Below are 19216 nucleotides of genomic sequence, written 5' to 3'. Positions count from 1 at the left end.
TTATATTCATAAAAAAAAGTGAAGGAAAAGGTTTTGCTTCGAGGCGAGAGGATTTGCTTCAAAATTAAAGGTTTCACTTCTTCGTATTTATAAAAAGACTAGCTGACCCGACAGACGTTGTCTTGTCCAAATTTCAGTAGGTACCTAAATTTGTTTGTGATCGTTTTGTGAATATGTGAAAAGCTATTGGAAATGTGTAGACAAAGTAAAAATGAGGAATTTTACATTGGAGATGAATTCTATCGGCAGTATTCTACACTGCTGAAATGCTGCAAATGTGTGATGTACCTGGAATGTGATCGAGTTGGAACCATGAGGTTTTGTTCCAGAATTTAAGTCACAATTTCATTAAGTCAGAATTTCATGTCCAAACAAATGATTTATTTTCTTCCATTAAACTTGAAATCACAATGAATCTCAAGCAGTTTTCTTGGGTGATCAAAATGATTGTGAATACATATTGTAACTATTGCCCAATATTCAAAATGATTGTGGCCAAGTATGGCAACTATGTACGAAAATTTATGTGGCAACTGTGTGGGTAGGGTAGAGGTGACATTTCTTTGACAGTTCATAGGCGTGCAATTTTGAAAGTTGTCAAATCAATGTGCAATAGAATTTAAAAAATCAAATGCACGCTTATGAAATGATAAAATCAGAGTCAGCGTCGAAAGAGTTTAACAGTTTAATTTGAACAAAGGAAAAGATGTAGTGATGGTAGTTACAAATATAATAGGTACTATTGCGGGCAAAAAAAGTGGGACATCAAATTTCTGTCAGTTTTGAAAAATTCGATGTAGTTCAAGCTTTATTGTCATTTTTTTGACACTATTCCAGCTGACAGTTTAAGAATTTATTTTATACTCCTATTTTCCTTTTCCAAATGCCCTCTTCTTTTGATAAAGGTAGATTTTGATTGGAACTTTACATTAAATAAATATTCACTACGTGCTTACTTACAATCATTCCCTACAACCTACAATACTTAATGACAACGTCAATCAATTCAAAGTAGGGTTAGAATCAGGTAAAGGTTATTTCACATTAAAAGTCAAGACAATGACGTTGATGTCCCACTTTTTTTGCCCGCAATAGTACATGTTACCACTTTGATGGTCGAAACGGCAAGAGAGAATTAGTCTTACATTAGTTACATTTTAAAGAAAAGTGAAAGCGGCGCTTTCTGCTTGTGCGCACTTAGAAGTTAAAAGTCCCTAACTACAGTGTTAACAAGTTCCAATTGTGGCGCCAATGTCCATTTCTTAACATGAAATGTCATACAAATATTAACTCTACCCCATTCACACAGTTGCCACATAAATTTTCGTACATAGTTGCCATACTTGGCCACAATAATCACTCAATATGTACGAAAATTTATGTGGCAACTGTGTGAATGGGATAGAGTTGACATTTGTATGACATTTCATAAGCGTGCAGTTGATTTTTTAATTCCATTACACATTGATTTGACAACTTTCAAAATTCCGCGACTATGAACTGTCAAAGAAATGTCAACTCTATCCTACCCATATAGTTGCCACATACATTTTCGTACATAGTTGCCAGATTTATCCACAATTATTTTGAATCACCCAATATTTACATTTGGTTTGATCTCCAATTTCACAATCAGCTGTCAAATGATATTTGTGCATGTAGGCAAAAAAATTGGAATAGAAATAAAACAACTAGAGTTAAGCCGGCCTGAGATATGTCATTTGGTGGGGGTGCGCGAAGACGGAAAACAGTCGGACGAGTCTATCTTTCGTAAAATAGGGGTGTTCAACAGATTAAAAATCAGCTGATTTTTGCAGTGACCGGTGAACGAGTAAAAGTTTCCATTTAGCTGTTTTTGAGTAATTTAAGTGATTTGTTGTGAGTTTTTTCGTGAACTTTGAACAATTTAAATAGTTTTTAAGTGAAGTTCAATAATTTTGTGATTAGGTTTGTAAAAAAATTACAATTTTTAATTGCCATTACATTAGCGTCTTTCGCTAAAATACGATTTATAGAATAATCAGGAAGCATCTATTTCTTGTAGTACACCTTCTACTTTCGGCAAACAAGGTGTAATTCTGTATAGCCAGGCCCGTGAAATTGTTGCGAATGTCATAGATTTCATGAAGAAAGAAGCTGAACATTTTGGGCGTCGCGATGAGAAAACGAATCAAGTTTGTGGCAGTTGTTCATTAAATTCCTAGGTAAATATAATTCAATATTTTTATTTTCCATTAAACAAATTGTCTTTTGTTTCAGTATTTTAATGAATTTAATTTAACTATGAACAGTAATCCGGCAGTGTCCACGACAAAGTTTCACACGACTATTTACGCAGTTTTTTCCAGATTTATTGACAAAATAGAATCGCAGATGTTTATATCATATTTCAGTTATCACAAACCAATTGTTTCCATGTTAGAATGTGATGATTAGATTTTTTTTTTGTTTAAATATACAGATTAATAAAAATGTAAACAAATGCTTCATCAACAACTGCTTGTACGTCTTATATGTATATTTATTTTATCTGTTTTAGTTATAAATTAGGTAACAAGTGTTCAATTGAAATGTTCATTTGTTGGACAGATCGCGAAACAACACAAAAGTAAAAGCAAATGTAATTTAATTTTATTGGATTGCGTTTTTCCAGATTTTTCTTCAAATCTTCCAGATTTTTTTTCAATTGAAAACAAAAAAAAGCATCAAGCAAATATGTAATGGGTGTTCATTTAATATTCTGGTAGCATCACCTATGGAAATCTTTTGTTTTGAAAAACGGATGTCGCAGCGTTAAAATACGACATAACCTCACTATAAAATAACAGCATGACACGAATTATGATAAAAAAGTAACACAATTACAATTCACGGACAAATTAATCAATTTATTAAATGAGGTGCTGGAAATGTCAACCTTCTTCTTTTCGTAACAATTTGTGGCACGTTCCTACTTTCCTATACCTACAAGGTTCAGACTTCAGTCTGTCCCCAGTATGTCCCCGGATTGGGTTCACAAAAAAACTTTAGAGGAATAACATTTTTTGCTTCATTTGAAACCCCCATTTCCGCCATATAGAAATTGAGGAAGTTTTGTCATGACAATTCAACTCCTTCGTAAGCGCGTTGTCGTGCTCAAACTAGTAGTTTATTTGACGAGTTCGTGTGTAAGTGGACTTTTTTTGGCATGAGTTGGCCAGTTTAAAAAGGCGAGTGAAACGAGCGTTTTAAAGGTCCACGAGCGTTTTAAAGGCCCACGAGTGCCAAAAAAGCCCAATTTACACAAGAACGAGTTGAATACTACGTTTTTTGTTCGACGAGCCCCTTAAAGGTTCCAAATCGCTTAAAATCTTTAAAATTAGCTTGACGTTTCGTTTTGACAAGTTGCAAGATTTATCAAAATCCGTTCACACAGGAGAAAATTCTCAAATTCTGACAGTGTCGAACAAAAAAATATATTTTTTCTTAATATTTTGCATCTTTAACACAGTCAGCATAACACGTTTTATAAGCCATTTTGTCGCACTTGTTTGCTTTATAATAACACTCCTCGCCGCGCTCGTCGTGCTCTAAAAAATGCGTGCGGCAAAATAGTGTCTTATAAAACTCGTATAATAAATTACTATTTTACTTGTCCATTTAAGATCTTTGTTTGTGAATTTTTCGTTTAATTGACTCGGGAGATTCGTATAGTATTCCTCTGTGACTCCGTAAATTATTCGGCAGATTTGATATGTTTCCATTATTTTTATGCTTCTTCTTTTTGTTCTGGAATGTAATACTGAATCTATGTTGTACCAATTGGTTATAAATCTTTTCAAGATTGTAACTTGTTGTTACTTTTTCCCTGGCAGTTTGGAACATGTTTTTATTCATAGTTAGTAAATGTAAGGTCCATGCGGCGCAGCGCTGAGGCCTTGTCAGATCATGTCCATTTCCTTGTACAAGATGTAATGCAACTTCAATGCTTTCACGATCATGTTTCAAAAGAGCTGCCCCGTTTTTAATCATAGTGTATGAAGAGATACATTCACCCAGTCGGTTTTAATTTCAGTCGGTGTCATGCCCTTTTTAACAATAGTATATTATGATACAAGTTTATAAGGAAGCCTTTAATGCACGCGTGACGAGTTTAAGAGCACGACGCGTAGCGGAGTGCTTTTAACGTCGCAAGCGCTTTAATAGTATATTAAAGAACGAGTTTTATAAGGGTTGATTTGGCGCACGAGTTCCAGGTGTAGAAAACGACCCGTAGGGGAGTTTTGTATGGAACGAGTGCGCCAATGCCCTTATAAAACAAGTTTTTTATGTTATTTTTTAGAATTTGCACCATTGTTTTAATTTTTAAATAAAAAAATTAAATTTTCAAATTCTAGGGAATTTTGTATATTCAAGGTAACGGATGCAACTACATCTGCAACAAAAACAAACAAAAAGTAGAGTTTGAACATTAATATTGGAAGTTTTTTGGTGTAAATGACAATAATACACTGAAATATTGATACGAATTTTCTTAGAGATCTATTAAACTACGAGTGCTTTAAGAGGTATCCCTAAACGACTCCAAATTAAATACAACAATAGACTTATTAAAGACGCAGATTCTAAAAATTTTTTTTATTCTACCTGCACTAAAATCTGAAAATTACAACAAAAAAAAAGCAAATTGAAATACCTTTTCCGAAGTAATCTGTGTCATTAATCGTTGATATAGAAATGGTCAATTGTTGTTGTTTCGTTGCTATCATAAATATGATAAATGTCTATTTATCATTGTTCAAAATGTAGGTGAATTTGTTGTTACCTATGCGACCTTAAAGCTTTAGTGTTTTAAGGGCCCTTTTTCGCACGCATTTTAGTGTCAAAAATAGGAATTCTGATTCAGGTATAATAAAAAATATTTTATTACGACTGTCAAACTATTCAAAATACCACCTTCAAAATTTTCACATATACCAAATAAAGGCCGTCAGAGCATAATAGTAAAGATCAGTATTTTCCTTAATCCTTTCAAAAATTTTTACCACCTTATGAACAATTTTTTTGTAGTGGTTACATTATGTTTATTTTAAAACTGAATCTGGTGGATGCGCAAGTTTTTGATTTTTTAAAAATTGTCAGTACGAAGGATTGCTTTTTATAGAATTTGTTTAATAAATTGTTCAAATTTCTATGTTTATATATCTTACCTTGTGCAGAAACGGCTCTACTTCTTGCAAGATCGATTTTATTGGCAACTATAATCGCTGGGCGTGAACGCAGAAGGTCGGCGTCTTGCAGTTTGGTCAATTCTATTTCGACTTTTAAGAAACTTGCTTTATCCACCACGGAGTAAAGAATTACAAAGGCATCAGGAGGATGTGATTTATCAATTTCCTGAAAACAGAATTAATAACAATAAGAGATCTTAATATTAGAGAAAGTTGTTCAGGATCTAATTTTAATCTCACATATAAATTTAATTTTTATTTTTTAAATAATAAAATAATAAGTACCTACACTCAGTTCAACTTAAAATTTTCAGTTTTGAATAAAGTGCTGTGGAAAGGAACAAACAACAACATTTACATACATACAGGATGTCCCATCTAAGACTTTTAGGTCTCATATCATATCTCTATTATTTATGGACCGATTTTTGTGAAATTTAACAGATAGATAATTTAAAGGGTGGAGATTAATCTCGCGTTACTCAAGTACATCGAGTCTTAAAAACGCCATTTTAACTCCCCTTATTTGTGAATTAAATAATTTAAGATTTACAATAAACAATGACTTCCGGAAAAATTCGTCCCCTAAAAGTCGTACTACAGGAATAAGAGGAAAAAACCGTGTCGATTTATTTAATTTTTGGCAGAATTGTTCACTTGTTTCAAAGCGACTTGACTTGAATATCTCAAACATTTTAGCGCGTATTTAACAAAATAATTGATGTTTTATTGAAGTAGAAACTGTTAATTTGATTAAATTTTTTGTGTACACACATGTTTTCTAACGAGTAACAAGTTTAGTGTAGATTCAAATAAAAGAAAATGTTTTAAAATTACATTTTTTATTAATCGGGCATTTTATTACTAGTAATTTATTCTTCACTCACTAGAATATCTATCTTCCGGATTTCAAAAAAAATCGGTCAATAAGTAATAGAGGTATAAGACCTGAAAGTCTTAGGTGGGACAGCCTGTAGGTATATTACTGATCTCTAGCAATCTGTCCGATTTTTTAACGCTGTTATGTGAACTACAGGAAATAGCATACTATACTTTTTCTACGACCAAATGAGCATGCAAACATAACTTCTTTATTCAACGTTAATTTAAACATAAAATTCGAACCTGATAAACGTCAATTGACAAGTGACAACTAACTTCATTTTGAGTGTCACACTGTTAACATGATTTTTGCTATTAAAAAAACCAGAGCGTTACTAAATAGTCCGTTGCTAACTTCACCTCGTGATTAAAACGCACAAAGTCAAATGCGGTTTTCCGATTTGAGGCGTCGTTAGCTGACACGATGTTAACTAAGCTTTATACAGCGTTATTCTAAATGATAGTATAGTCGAAGTAGGCCTTAGGCCATGCCCATGTTATTACATTGTTGCCGCTTTCATGTGAACTGTCAGTTTTGTCGCTGTCACTGTCATTTTTTAGGTGAAAAGTGCGGTGATGAGATTTTTATTTATTTTTTGTTTTGCAATCAATTTTAAAAATATTGATTTTGTTTTGCACCCAATTTAACTGCCGTGTGTGAACGTGTACGCACTTATTCACATCATTTTGATGTTTTTTTATGTGGAGCGGCAACCATAAATTTTACATTCAGTTTTCACGTCTACTTCGACTACAATCATTTAGAATATATAACCCTGTACAACCGGGCCTTAGTGTCATGGAAGCATATGCGATAAATGGCGTTTTAAACATAGGAGTAGACAATTGGTGCGATTCTGATTTTCGTCGCGCATGCGCAGTTTGCTTAGCTAGTGGACACTGCTCAAATCAAACGTCAAACCCGTGTCAATTAATTTAAAAATTGAGTCTTGCCGTTCTTCTCCTAATGGTAAAAAAAGGAACAAGAAGACTAATTTCCAGCAAATGGAAATTATGGTCCAAACGTTGGAGAACGAGCATATTTTAGTAATTTTTAATTTATTTTAATTTCTTATTAATTTATATTCTAATCTCAATCTGGCCTTGAAACCACAAGAGAACTTCGTAATAGCAAAAAAGTACATATTATTCAATTATTTGACCTATATATGCATTACACTTACTGATTCTCCGCATTTTCTACGTTATTTTGAAAATGCATAAGAAAATTTGCTCATCTTTCAGATTAGCAAGATGATGTGTCACACGTTTAGGTATATAACAATCTTCAAATCATGATTGTTAGAAAAATGGTTATGATTTGGCAAACTAGAATAGCATTTTTTGACAATATTCTTTTTACATATAACCAGAAAATGTTTACATAACAATTTCTGTTATTGCTAAGGGATGACCATGTTGAATTAGAATCGCACCGATTGTCTAATAAATTTTTAAATATAGGCTGATTCACGTAGCCCCTTCGTTAGAAACTTTCTGATTTCCCAAAATCGTATTAATATAAAAAATTGGGATGGAGCCGAGTCGAAGACCCGGCTTAGTAACTTACCCAACATCAATTTAAACCAAGCTGAATTGACCCGAGATACCTACCTAATTTTCTGTTAAAATTATTACCGCTGAACTATAAACACGTAAATAACTTTATAAGCCGCCATATTGGACATTCTCGCAAATAGTACATATCATTTCCAACATAAAAACACATGCCCTTTCAACTGGTAATGCCAAATTTCCATGTCACCTCATTATTTTTTCGAGCAACCCCCACCCTCTTCCACCCCTCGTAGTCGGATTGACACCAAACTCTATTCGGTGGTCGCTATTACAGAGATATTTCCAATGCCAAGATCCGAGATTATTTTGTTAAAAGTTTCAGCAGTTATCGCCGTCGATCTATGAAGACGTAAATAACCTTATAAGTCCACCATATTGGAAAAATCCGCAAATGGTAAACATCGTTTTCGACATGAAAACAGATGCCCTTTCAAACGGTAAAGTCAAATTTCCATGTTCCCTTATTATTTTTGCTACCTACCCCCACCCTCTTCCACCCCCCGTGGTCCGATTGACACCAAAAGCTTTTCAACTCGAGAGACCATGGGTAAGTTTTGACTAATCGTGGGAGAACGAAAAGTAGGACAGACAGACGCACAGACAGACATCATTCTAAAAACTTCATTAACGTGTTTAGGGGACCTCAAAACGTAAAGATCTGATGAAATTAGCAATTCGAAATTTTGGACCGATCACAATAACTTACCTACCTTTGGTCGGGTAAGTTAAAATTGGTATCTGACTATAATCAAAGAGTATAATCGACTCCAAGTTTAAATAAAATATTTTCAAAATGGCGACCCTTCTGGAAACACCGGAAATCGACGCCATCTTTGTGTTTTTAAATAAAAAGGCCCCATTTTGATTTCAAATTTGAATTTATAACGTCTTTTTGTCAACACTTATCTTTCATCGTTTTTGACCTATATCATCTTTTTCGTAAAAAGCGGGATTGCAGGGCTTCATTAAAAAATGTATAACTCCTTCATCTAAGAAGTAGAGGAGAGAACACTGGACCAATGAAAGCACTTCTGCCAAATTAATTTAAAATTAGGAGTTGAGTGCCTCGTCATGTTAAACGTCAAAATATTAAAACAGTAATTGTCATTGAATGTGACAACTAAGTCAGTGGCGTATTGTAATTTAAGAAATTTCGCATTTTGTTAGCGTAATCTTTTTAAAATGGCTGGAACATATATTTTCTAAGAATACGCTGATATGTATTTGATATACGGAGAAGTTCATGCGAACAATTTCGCAGCACAAACGGTTTATCAGGGAAGATTTCCAAACACACGTGTTCCACACAGAAACGTTTTTGTTAATGTCGACAGAAGAATTCGGGAAACTGGTCAGGTTGGCCTAAATACAGCAAACAGAGAAAGACTGGTTGATGATGATGATGCTGTTGGCCGTGATGAAGCAACTCTAGACATTGGTAATGCCGACCCAACCCTCAGCATTCGACGAATTAGTCAGTCCAAACGTCAACATTCACATTCACAGTGTGGAAGGTGTTAACAAAGGAAAATATGCATCCATTTCATTATACCCGTGTGCAAGCTTTGCCTGCGGAAACTAGACCTGCGAAGAGTGAACTTCTGTGAGTGGATTTTACAAATGAATGCACAAGATCCGACTTTTATTGAAAAAATTATGTTTACCGATGAAGCGAATTATTCTCGGAATGGTAAGTTGAATTTAAGAAATCTACATTACTGGTCCGTCGAAAATCCACATCTGTACAGATCAGTGCATCATCAGCATAGATTTTCAATCAATGTGTGGACTGGTATTATTCAAAACGAGGTCGTTGGCCCATTTATACTCCCAAATCGATTAACTGGAAATGACTATTTACTCTTTTTGCGTAATGACTTCGAAAATTATTTGGATGAAATTCCATTGGAAATACGAAGGTACTCGTATACGTGGTTAATGCTTGATGGAGCTCCACCCAACATTCATCACCATATTGTATATTTTTTTCTTCGAACATTGTTGGATGGGCAGAAATGGACCAATTCCGTGGCTTCCACGCTCACCGGATCTTAATCCATTAGATTTTTATTTTTGGGGCACATTCAATCCGGAACCTGCTCATGTAAATGAATTGTGGAACAGGCTTCAAGTCGCGGCGGATACTATACGAAATAATCCTGAAAATTTTCAGTCAATAAAGAATTCCTTCATTAGAGGTGTAAGAACTTGTTTGCTACAAAATGGGACAAATTTCGAACATGTTTTTTTGTGTTTCATTTTTCTAAGAATTGTTAAATTGTAGTAGTCATGAGTATTTAAAAAAATCAATTTTTCTACTTCGGCGTCACAATGAGCATTTTGTGACATCGAAAACAGTTTCACAAAGATCCATTTTATAGCATCGTTTCTAGTTGAATGTGGGGTTGGTATTGATAGTAAATTTCAGTATTAAATGTGAAATGTCATTTGAACCTGAATCCATGTTTTGGATCAAAATAAACTATTAATGGGGTAGATTATTATTGTAACAACATTTGGGAGACAATTTCAAATTTAATTTTCATAAGGACAGTTAATTTCAAAATTATCGAGTACACCTCAAAAATCAAGAAGTCGATTTATTACAGTTTTTTTCACATGTAAACATGCCTTTTTGAAATTTGAGCGTCATATTTTTTATATAGGTTAGGTGATTTTGACAACATAAAATGTCGCTGATATTTTAGAACACCATAATAGTGTCTGTTTTATCCTCTGCACGATGCTCTTCGCGATGATATAATACTGAGCTACCTCTGAATCGACCATCCTTCTTCTAATTTGGAAAGAATGAGCATTTTCGCGTTTTCGGTTAGATTAGGCATTTTGTTTGTCAAAATTGATATTGATCATTGACAAAAAATGTAAGTGCAATTCACAGTGTAGAAAATTAGGTGTTCTCTATAATTTTGAAATTAACTGTACGAGTAATACAACGAGTGGGTACGAAATTACCGAAAATTTTCGATTTCAGATACGAGTGTTTGTTTCGGCGACAATTGTCTTAAGAAACAAATACGAGTGGTCTGAGGAGAAAATTTCCGGCAATTTCGTACCCACGAGATTGTATTCGGCATGACAATTCACCGAGCGGAGATTGAAAAATTCTATGAAAGAAATACTTGAACAGTAGTTTATAATTTAAAAAAGGTTATTATAGGAATTCGTCTATAAATAGTGAAAATTGTTAAATTCACGGGCTGAAAGACCTCGGTCAATGGCCCTTTGGCTTGTACTTACGAGTGCGGTTAATAAAATAAATATTGTTATACACCAGGTGTATTATGAAAAATCTTTGTTTTTTATCCGATTTTAATAAATGATACGTCAAATAAAACCGCTTTAGAAACACTATAGCCCGACATGCTATGATTTTTTTTTTTGACATTATATTCTTTGGCAGAGCGCAGCTAACTTTGTTCTTTTAAGTTGCACGGTATATATTTTTATCTTTCTTCTTCTTTTTGTTTCTATGCATGAGCATGGTTGTTTACATTTTCATATTCAAAATAAAAATCTCTATAAAACTGAGCAAAAAAAAAGTTAATACCTAGTGCAATTTGGAAAAAAAAAGTTGACTATCATCTGTCAAAAACAGAACTCAAGAACAAATATTGGATCAATTCAAATTGTAGCCCATTTAAAACGATTTTGTTTGACACATCATTTATTAAAATCGTACGAAAAATAAGAAAATGACAGCATCAAAGATTTTTCATAATACACCCGGTATATAGGAAAATTTCCGCGGCAATTTTTTTTAAACCAGCTTGATTGGTCCGTACTGACCAATTTCGTAAATCTGATTTGTCGAGAGAATGCGAGTCAGCGAGAAAGTCAGCCAACTTTAATTATAAATTTAAATGATCTCACGGTATCATTTTCAAGTACCTGTAACATTTTAAATTTATCTCGTGTTTAAGAATACGTGGGAGGATTGGGACAATTATTTTCCTTTCCAAGAAAAATTGTGGAATTCCCTATTGATTTTTGCCTAGTTTATTATTACATAAGTAAGGAAAGAAGGTTTTTATCCACGAAAATGAAGGTTGCCTGTAATAATTTAAGAGCCGGTTGCTTCAACGTGAGTTAAATTTAATTACAGATTAAAATAAACGAAAACATTGTTATAACAATATGTAACTAAAGTAACGAAGCATTTTAACCTACAGTTAACTACATCAAACGTGAGTGTTCAGCCAATCAGAACGCTCGCTTTCATTCAATTAAAAATGTTTATCGCGATAAAAATGTCCTGCTACTCCGTCATCTGTCAAAAGTGATTAAAATTGCATGCTACTCCTGTCAGATTCTCAAATTGTTTTTGATAATTGTGTTTTTAATAACTGCGTATTATAAATAAATTGTTAGCGGAGTTGAGTAAAACGCAGTGCACCGGGAGCAACAGGAGTATATTGAATTATTCACAGACTACACTACATAACATTAAAGAACAGATACAAGATACATGTGACAAAAGACAAGATGGCGTACGGCGTTACATTTATGGACGACTTCTTCGGTCATCGATCTCCGACCGCACATGCGCAGCGTCATCGTTTCGGTCGGTGTAACCGGACACTGTTTGGACGACAATACACCAGGGGCGGCGCGGGGATCGAGATTGTATGCACTAACATAAATAATTACCTAATGTTAAAGTTTGTATTCTGGAATTAATCTTGCCAAAAATAACACGACCTAATTTTTTATATCTGATAAATTTCCCAATTTTCACTTAAACATTTTTGTTTTAGATAATTTTACTCGTTGATATTTGGGCATTTTTATTCAAAGGTTATTCTAACCAGAATAAAAATGCCCAATTTCAACTCGTAAAATTGTCAAAGCAAAAAGTTTTCGTTGAAATTGAAAAATTCGTCTGACAATCCAACTCGAAAATTTTTAACCAATCGAATTGCAGCATTTTTCAAATTTGGACCAATCAAATTGATTTATAGTGAAAAAACACCGAGTAGAGTGAAAAAACAACCAGCTGAGTGAAAAAACAACTAGTGGTTTTTCAGCGAAAAAATTTATGTCAAAATGAAACGTCAAATTTATTAGGTCAACTCAATAAAAATTTTCTCGGTGGATTGTCAAGTCGAATACAATTCGTGGTCTAATTTTTTCTGCAAAATTTGTCATTTAAGACATTCGTAGCTTTTGCTTTTGGAAAATTACACTCGTCTCCTTCGTCGACTCGTGTAATTTTCGTTACAAAAGCTACTCATGTCTTAAGCTTGTTTGACACAATACTAAATTTTTGAGAAAATTTACTAGTAAATGAGAGAGGACCAATGAACGATCAGGATCTGACAAAGACAGACTATGATCCTGATCGTTCATTGGTCCTGTCGAGGGTCTCTCTCATTTTCTAACAAATTTACTACGAAATTTAGCATCGTGTCAAACAAGCTTTAAATGACAAAGTTTGTCGGAAAAAATTAGACCACTTATTGTATTATACAGGGTGTCCCAGAACTGGCTCCCCAGAGAAAAAAGGGAGCCTTAGGGCGAATATATTAACATGTATTTTGAAGAAAAAAAGTCCTATCTCAAATGATAACCGAGAAAAGACATTCTGAAGTTGACCAATTAGAGTTGAGCATCATTAAGGTGGAATAATCGCAATTTTGCGTTGCCTAGGTTTCCTTTTTATCCGTAAACCTCTATAATTCTGTCCATTAGATTTGGTCCACTACATTTATTAAAATGATTGTTTACGTCAGTTTGACATTTGTTATACAATTTCGCTGCGATATTTCATTCAAGTGTATCATTTAACATGTATTCTTCCTCTGAGTACGTAGATATGATTCTTACTTTTGCACGATGTGGGAACCATGCACGTGAAGCAGTAAGGTTGTACCGTGAACAATTTCCACAAAGACAAAGTCATCCGGATCATAAAACAATCCTGAAATTAATCGCTCGGGGTCGAGAAACGGGTCAGATGCAGCCAGTTCGAAGAAGAAGTTGGGGGTACTCCAAGAAATGTAAAGACTGTCGAACACGAGGAAGCCGTATTGAATGTCTTTGAGGAAGACGGCACCCGGAGTATTCGAACAGTTTCTCGTGAAATGGGTTTATCCAAGAGTTCGGTGCAGAGAGTTCCAGCTGATAATAGGAGGCATCCGTACCACTATACAGGAGTACATCTTCTGCCAGAGGATTATCCAATTAGGCGAGAGTTTTATCTGTGGTTAATAAACCAAAACGATGCTCCACACTTCTTGTCACGGATACTGTTTTCTGATGAGTCGCTATTTTGCCGGTAAGGTTGTTCCAATTATCACAACCTTCATATCTGGGCAGAGGAAAATCCAAGAGAATTATTTCCCAGAGGTTTTCAACATAGGTTTTCTGTTAATTTGTGGACTGGGCTATTGGGCGATCGTTTGGCAAGTATAAGCGTGGTGGATCATTCCATTTGTTAAAATTCCGAATCCCCGGCTCTAGATTGGACCGTTTGAATTCCCCGCAAGATTAACGGGGGCAAGATATGCTCAGTTCATTGGCACGGAGCTACCTGATTTACTTGAAATTGTACCTCTTGCTTATCGCATAAATGACTGGTTCCAACATTTTAGCAGAAACGTTCGGGAAATTTTGGATAACCAATATCCACAGCGCTGGATCGGTCGAAGTGGACCGCATCATTGGCCTGCCAGGTCTCCAGATCTGTATCATTTATCGGCGGCCCATAAATTCAGAGGCTGATCTGAGAGTTCGAATTCAGGAGGCTTTGTTTCAGTTACTGAAGAAATGATAACTAACGCTACTACAAGAAGTTTGTTACGTAGAGCACAATTGTGCATACAAATGAATGGTGGTCATTCCGAACATCTGCTTTAACATTGTTACCTATTTAAATAAATGGTTCTTTTTAGAATCGCCATTTTTATTGTTTTATTTCGAATTTTGCAATTGTCAAGTTTTGATGTTGAAGACAGATAAACGTCAACGAATTTTTATATCGGAAAACGTCAAAATTCCAGTTGCCCAAACATTTTTTGATTTGTGCGATATCAGAGACTTTTTGTTGTTGTTTAGCAACCGATCGGATTTTTTAGTAATACCTGAGGACGAGCTTCCGGGATTGGTGAGTTTTAAAACTTTATAACTCGGTAATTTGAGCTAGCAGAAAATTTATTTTAGTCAATTTGGAGTCTCTTTTGTTGTCGGCACATGCCTGTTTTCTCTGGGGAGCCAGTTCTGGGACACCCTGTATATGATAAAAAAATTGTCTTGTTATATTATCTTCGATCAAATATATAAAATAGATATTTGTGTATGAAGGGCGTGAAGGAGGCGCTTTTGGCCCGCGGTGGAATTATAAGCACGAGGCCCGAAGGGCCGAGGGATTATAAGACGCCAAAGGGCCAAAATCGCCGTTCACGCCCGAAATGCAATAGTTATTTTTGTATTAAGTGTGCAAAATGATTGTTTTTTGTTGGGGCATGAAAATGAGTTTTTGGTCGAGACCGTTAGGTCGAGACTTCAAACTCATTCGAATGCGCCAATAAAACAATCATCTTTCGCACGAAATACAAACACTATTTTTTCTACAACCGCATTTTAAAATTTTTGAATTTTTTAATTCTTGTAAAATTTTCCTTGGATGCTAAAACATTTGTCAAAAATTTCCTTGGGTGCTAGAATATAACTATTTTAGCATCCAAGAGAACTTTTTGACAAATATTTTTTCACTATCAAAAATGACATACTTTGCGACTTGATAACGATGCATAAATGTCACGTTTTTTTGACGGTTGTAGAAAAACATTATTTTTTGTAAAATTATAAATCATTTAAATCCACCTTAAAGCTTTGAAAAAATAAATGACATGATTCGTTCTCAAAAATCAAGAGTTATGTTGTTGGTTGCCAATGTGATGCAACAAATAAAATAGCTATTAAAATTAATTGTAGTTCTTTTAGGCCTTAGGGCGCAAAAGGCATTATTTACGCCCGCAAATTACTGTATAAATGACTTCATTTTGATACGATTTAAAAAAAATAGTTATTTACTATACAAGACGATAAAATTGTATTTATAGTCCATTTTTTAATTATAGTCCGATGGATCAATTAATAAGCAGAGCAACTGTTATATTGCTATCTCTTTTCAACATAATGTAAAACAAGCTATTGGATTTTTGTACGTATTTTATTAAGTCCGTCCCACTATGCATCTCGCTTTGACATGTGCGATTAGAGCAAGATGCGAATTGTACGTTTATTCCACTAGCGACGTCAAATTTTTAGATTAGGTCCAAACTACATTTGTGATAATTTTGTTTAATTTTGCTTGAAATTTCCGCTGTAAGCCAAGGAAAGGCTACGCAACTCTTTCTTGAACAGCACCCACTGGCAGAAACGGACCATTATTATCTCGTTCCCGTGTAAAATACATTTACAAATTTCTTATTAGCGTGTAAGGGCATTGACCTTATGTGGCATTGCCGAAACAAAATCTAAGAAGAAAGAAAGACAGTCCAAACCTAGTTGTTTATGTCGTTTTCAACAACTTTAATATATTTTACCTATTAGTTGATAAATAGTTATCAAATATTGGTAGCACCATGCACTGCTGTCAAATGTCGAAAGCAGACGCAGGTCATGTCGACTTCTTGATTCGGACTAATCTCATCATCAAAAAAATGGACTATACTTCCAGAGCGTTCGAGAAGATAATTACATTTTTTCGTCGTGTATAATATTCTATTTTTTTCTATAGCATTTGTATTTTATTATAAAAACATTTTTTTAAATCATTATTAATCGTGTCAGGTTTTAAAATCTCGTTAGTATGAGCGTTGTTAGGGTAATAAAAAAAATACCTAAATTACATTTTAAAATCTGGGTAGTATGAGCGTTGTTTTTAAAATTTTAATTGTCCTTTTCTTTCCGTGGGTATAATGCAGTCATTTTTGTAATGACGAACTAACTGGAACTTTTTTTTTGTTAGATTTTTTTACAAAATAAATGAAAATTAGACAGTTGGTAATGATTTAAATTGTCATATTATTGTCAGTATTGTCACTGCCAAAATGAATAAACTTCCAAAACGGAGTAAAGCATCAATAAGCAAGCAGACGAACCAGCACATTTTAAATGCTTTCAATAAAATAAAAGTAATTACTCATGGAGATAAAATGCAAGTACGAAAAGTACAAAATTGTAGAAGCTGTGGCGGATGTTTTTTCGGTAAATTCTAAACTAAAATAAAACTCTCCCTAAGTGCTGTACAGGCTTCAGTCCCAGAAGTATGTAGAACATTTTAAATGAAGGACAAGGCATCCATGACATATCCCCAATTATTGTTAATTTGGTTGAAGATTCCGATTCGGACTTAGGAAACAGCGACGATGACGAGGATGAGTAGCAAAATGCAAAATTATTTAATTGTTACGTTCAACTGCGTTTTCGTATTTGTTTAGTGCAACTTTGCTTTTTTTTCAAAATAATTAAACAAATTTAATTTCACAATAATTTGATTGGGACCAGTTTTGACAGAACAAATGACGTGACCCATAACCTAACTTTTTTTAAACCCAAATTCGCGGTAAAAAGATGTGTTCACAAGACAAAAGTTACTAAATTTAGTAACTTCATTCATAAAGAATTAAAGAAGTTTAGAACCTAAACAGGTTTGAAATGGCCCAGGATGTTCACTGGAATAACCGCATATTCTTCCATTCTCAGTCATCTGCGACAGTATTTTTTGATCACTTGTTGAAACAAACGCCGTTGCTATAGTAAACGACCAACAGATGTATGTATTTATCACTTATTATATCCCAAGTGCAAAATTTTTTATCGGAAAATTTTTTGCTAATGAACGAAAACATCCATAAATGAGGTCAGAAGACCAATTATTATCAAATAAGAGCACGAGACGAAGTCGAGGGCTTTTATTTAATAATAATTGGTCTTCTGACCGAATAATTTATGGATGTTTGAGTTCATTAGCAAAAAATTTTCCGATATTAAAATTTTGCACGAGGGGTATACGGCTGATTATGTCATGAATAGAATGAAAACAAACGCATTATTTCCAAACCTTTTTATTCAAAATAATTTATTAAAAAAAAATCAGGTACCGAGATTTTTTATCCGATTATTGCACAGTGTGCAAAGATTGTTATAGGTAACTAAAGTAATGAAGCATTTTAACTTCCAGTTAACTTTAACTGGCGTTGGTGCAACCGGCCCTTACAGTTATTAAAATTGTTATTAAAATTATTAAACAAATTGAAAATCTTACAGAAGTAGCATGCAATTTTAATCACTTTTCACAGATGACAGAGTAGCAGGACGTTTTAATCGCGATAAACATTTTTGATTGGATGAAAGCAAGCGTTGTGATTGGCTGAACACGCACGTTTGATGTATATGAGAATTAATCACTTTTAATATCAGGTGTTCATTTCAATTTCTCGTCAAAGTTAGCGTTGAATAGTCGATTGTGAATGCACCACGAATCGGATCACGGATCCCCTGTTTAAATCTTACTTTACCTTTTGCGTAGTTTGTGTTTTTACTGTGCAGACTGACGGGAAATTTAAATGAACACCCGTTAACAAAAAAAAAACACAGGTAAGAATCGGATTTGAAAAACAAAAACTTGAAAACGTGCGGGGTAGCTTCAACCATATTAGCTTTATGATGAAGAAAGTTTTCTCGAAACTGGAGCTCTTGGTTCTTTTCATAAATATTTGTGTTCTCGAGTCAAAATAATGTTTTAATTAAACAAAATTCATGTAAATGTGGAAACTTACAAATGACAATTTTTTAAGTTAAACTGCACGTTTTCAGAAATTTTGTTTTTCAGCTTCCGTCTAGAAAATATAGATTTTCCATTCGTCTAAAGCATCTCACTGAGGGTCAATGTCATGTGGAGTTTTTGTACAATTTTAAAGTGTGAAAAATGGATGTTGGGCAAATTTGTATTCTTTATCGGAAGCTATACAGGGAGAGAACGCACCAACTATTAGCAGTTGTACAGAATACAGGGAGAAGAATATAAAAAAATTGGAAATTTTTTTTCCCCAGCTTCAATTAAAAGTTACAGCGTGTTAAAATTAGAAAATTTTAATCAAAAATGTTGAAAAAAAATTTGTTTTGTTCCAATTAGGTACATTAGACGGAGTATTCGTTCAATTGCAATAACATTCACTAATTAAATTAGTTTTCTTTTAGTCCGTTTGCCTTTTTAAAAACCGAAATTTAAAATTTTCGTTACACAATTTTTGAATAAATCTTAGTCAATTAATCATGCGCTTGTATATGTCAACAAAAAAAAATCAAAATTTCGAAAAATAAGAAAAAACAAAAAAGCATCAGGAGAACATTTGTATTATTTTTTTTGACGTTCCTCTCACTACTTTATACGATTACAAGTAGTTGGTGCGGTCGTTTTGATACACACTGTATACATATTGTGTATAGCACAAGTCGAACCAGTAGAGGTCGAGGGGGTTATCAGACTTACGGGCAGGCTGCCACCAAGTCGACAA

At 34.0% G+C, this 19216-nt stretch overlaps 1 protein-coding gene across 1 annotated transcript in view; it reads right to left on the bottom strand.

Moving 5' to 3' along the window:
- The window catches only part of Rgk3 (Rad, Gem/Kir family member 3), a 110767-nt gene that overhangs the window by 14392 nt on the left and 77159 nt on the right, over window positions 1–19216 (bottom strand). Inside the window, exon 4 of the mRNA XM_069062332.1 lies at window positions 5190–5376. Within this exon, the coding sequence (XP_068918433.1) occupies window positions 5190–5376 (187 nt within the window). The remainder of the gene's footprint in view (window positions 1–5189; window positions 5377–19216) is intronic.

Source organism: Tenebrio molitor, chromosome 1, assembly GCF_963966145.1.
Source record: "Tenebrio molitor chromosome 1, icTenMoli1.1, whole genome shotgun sequence".
Classification (NCBI taxonomy): Eukaryota; Metazoa; Arthropoda; class Insecta; order Coleoptera; family Tenebrionidae; genus Tenebrio; species Tenebrio molitor.
Note: the sequence above shows the minus strand (reverse complement) of the source record. Positions and strands in the feature narration are given on the sequence as shown.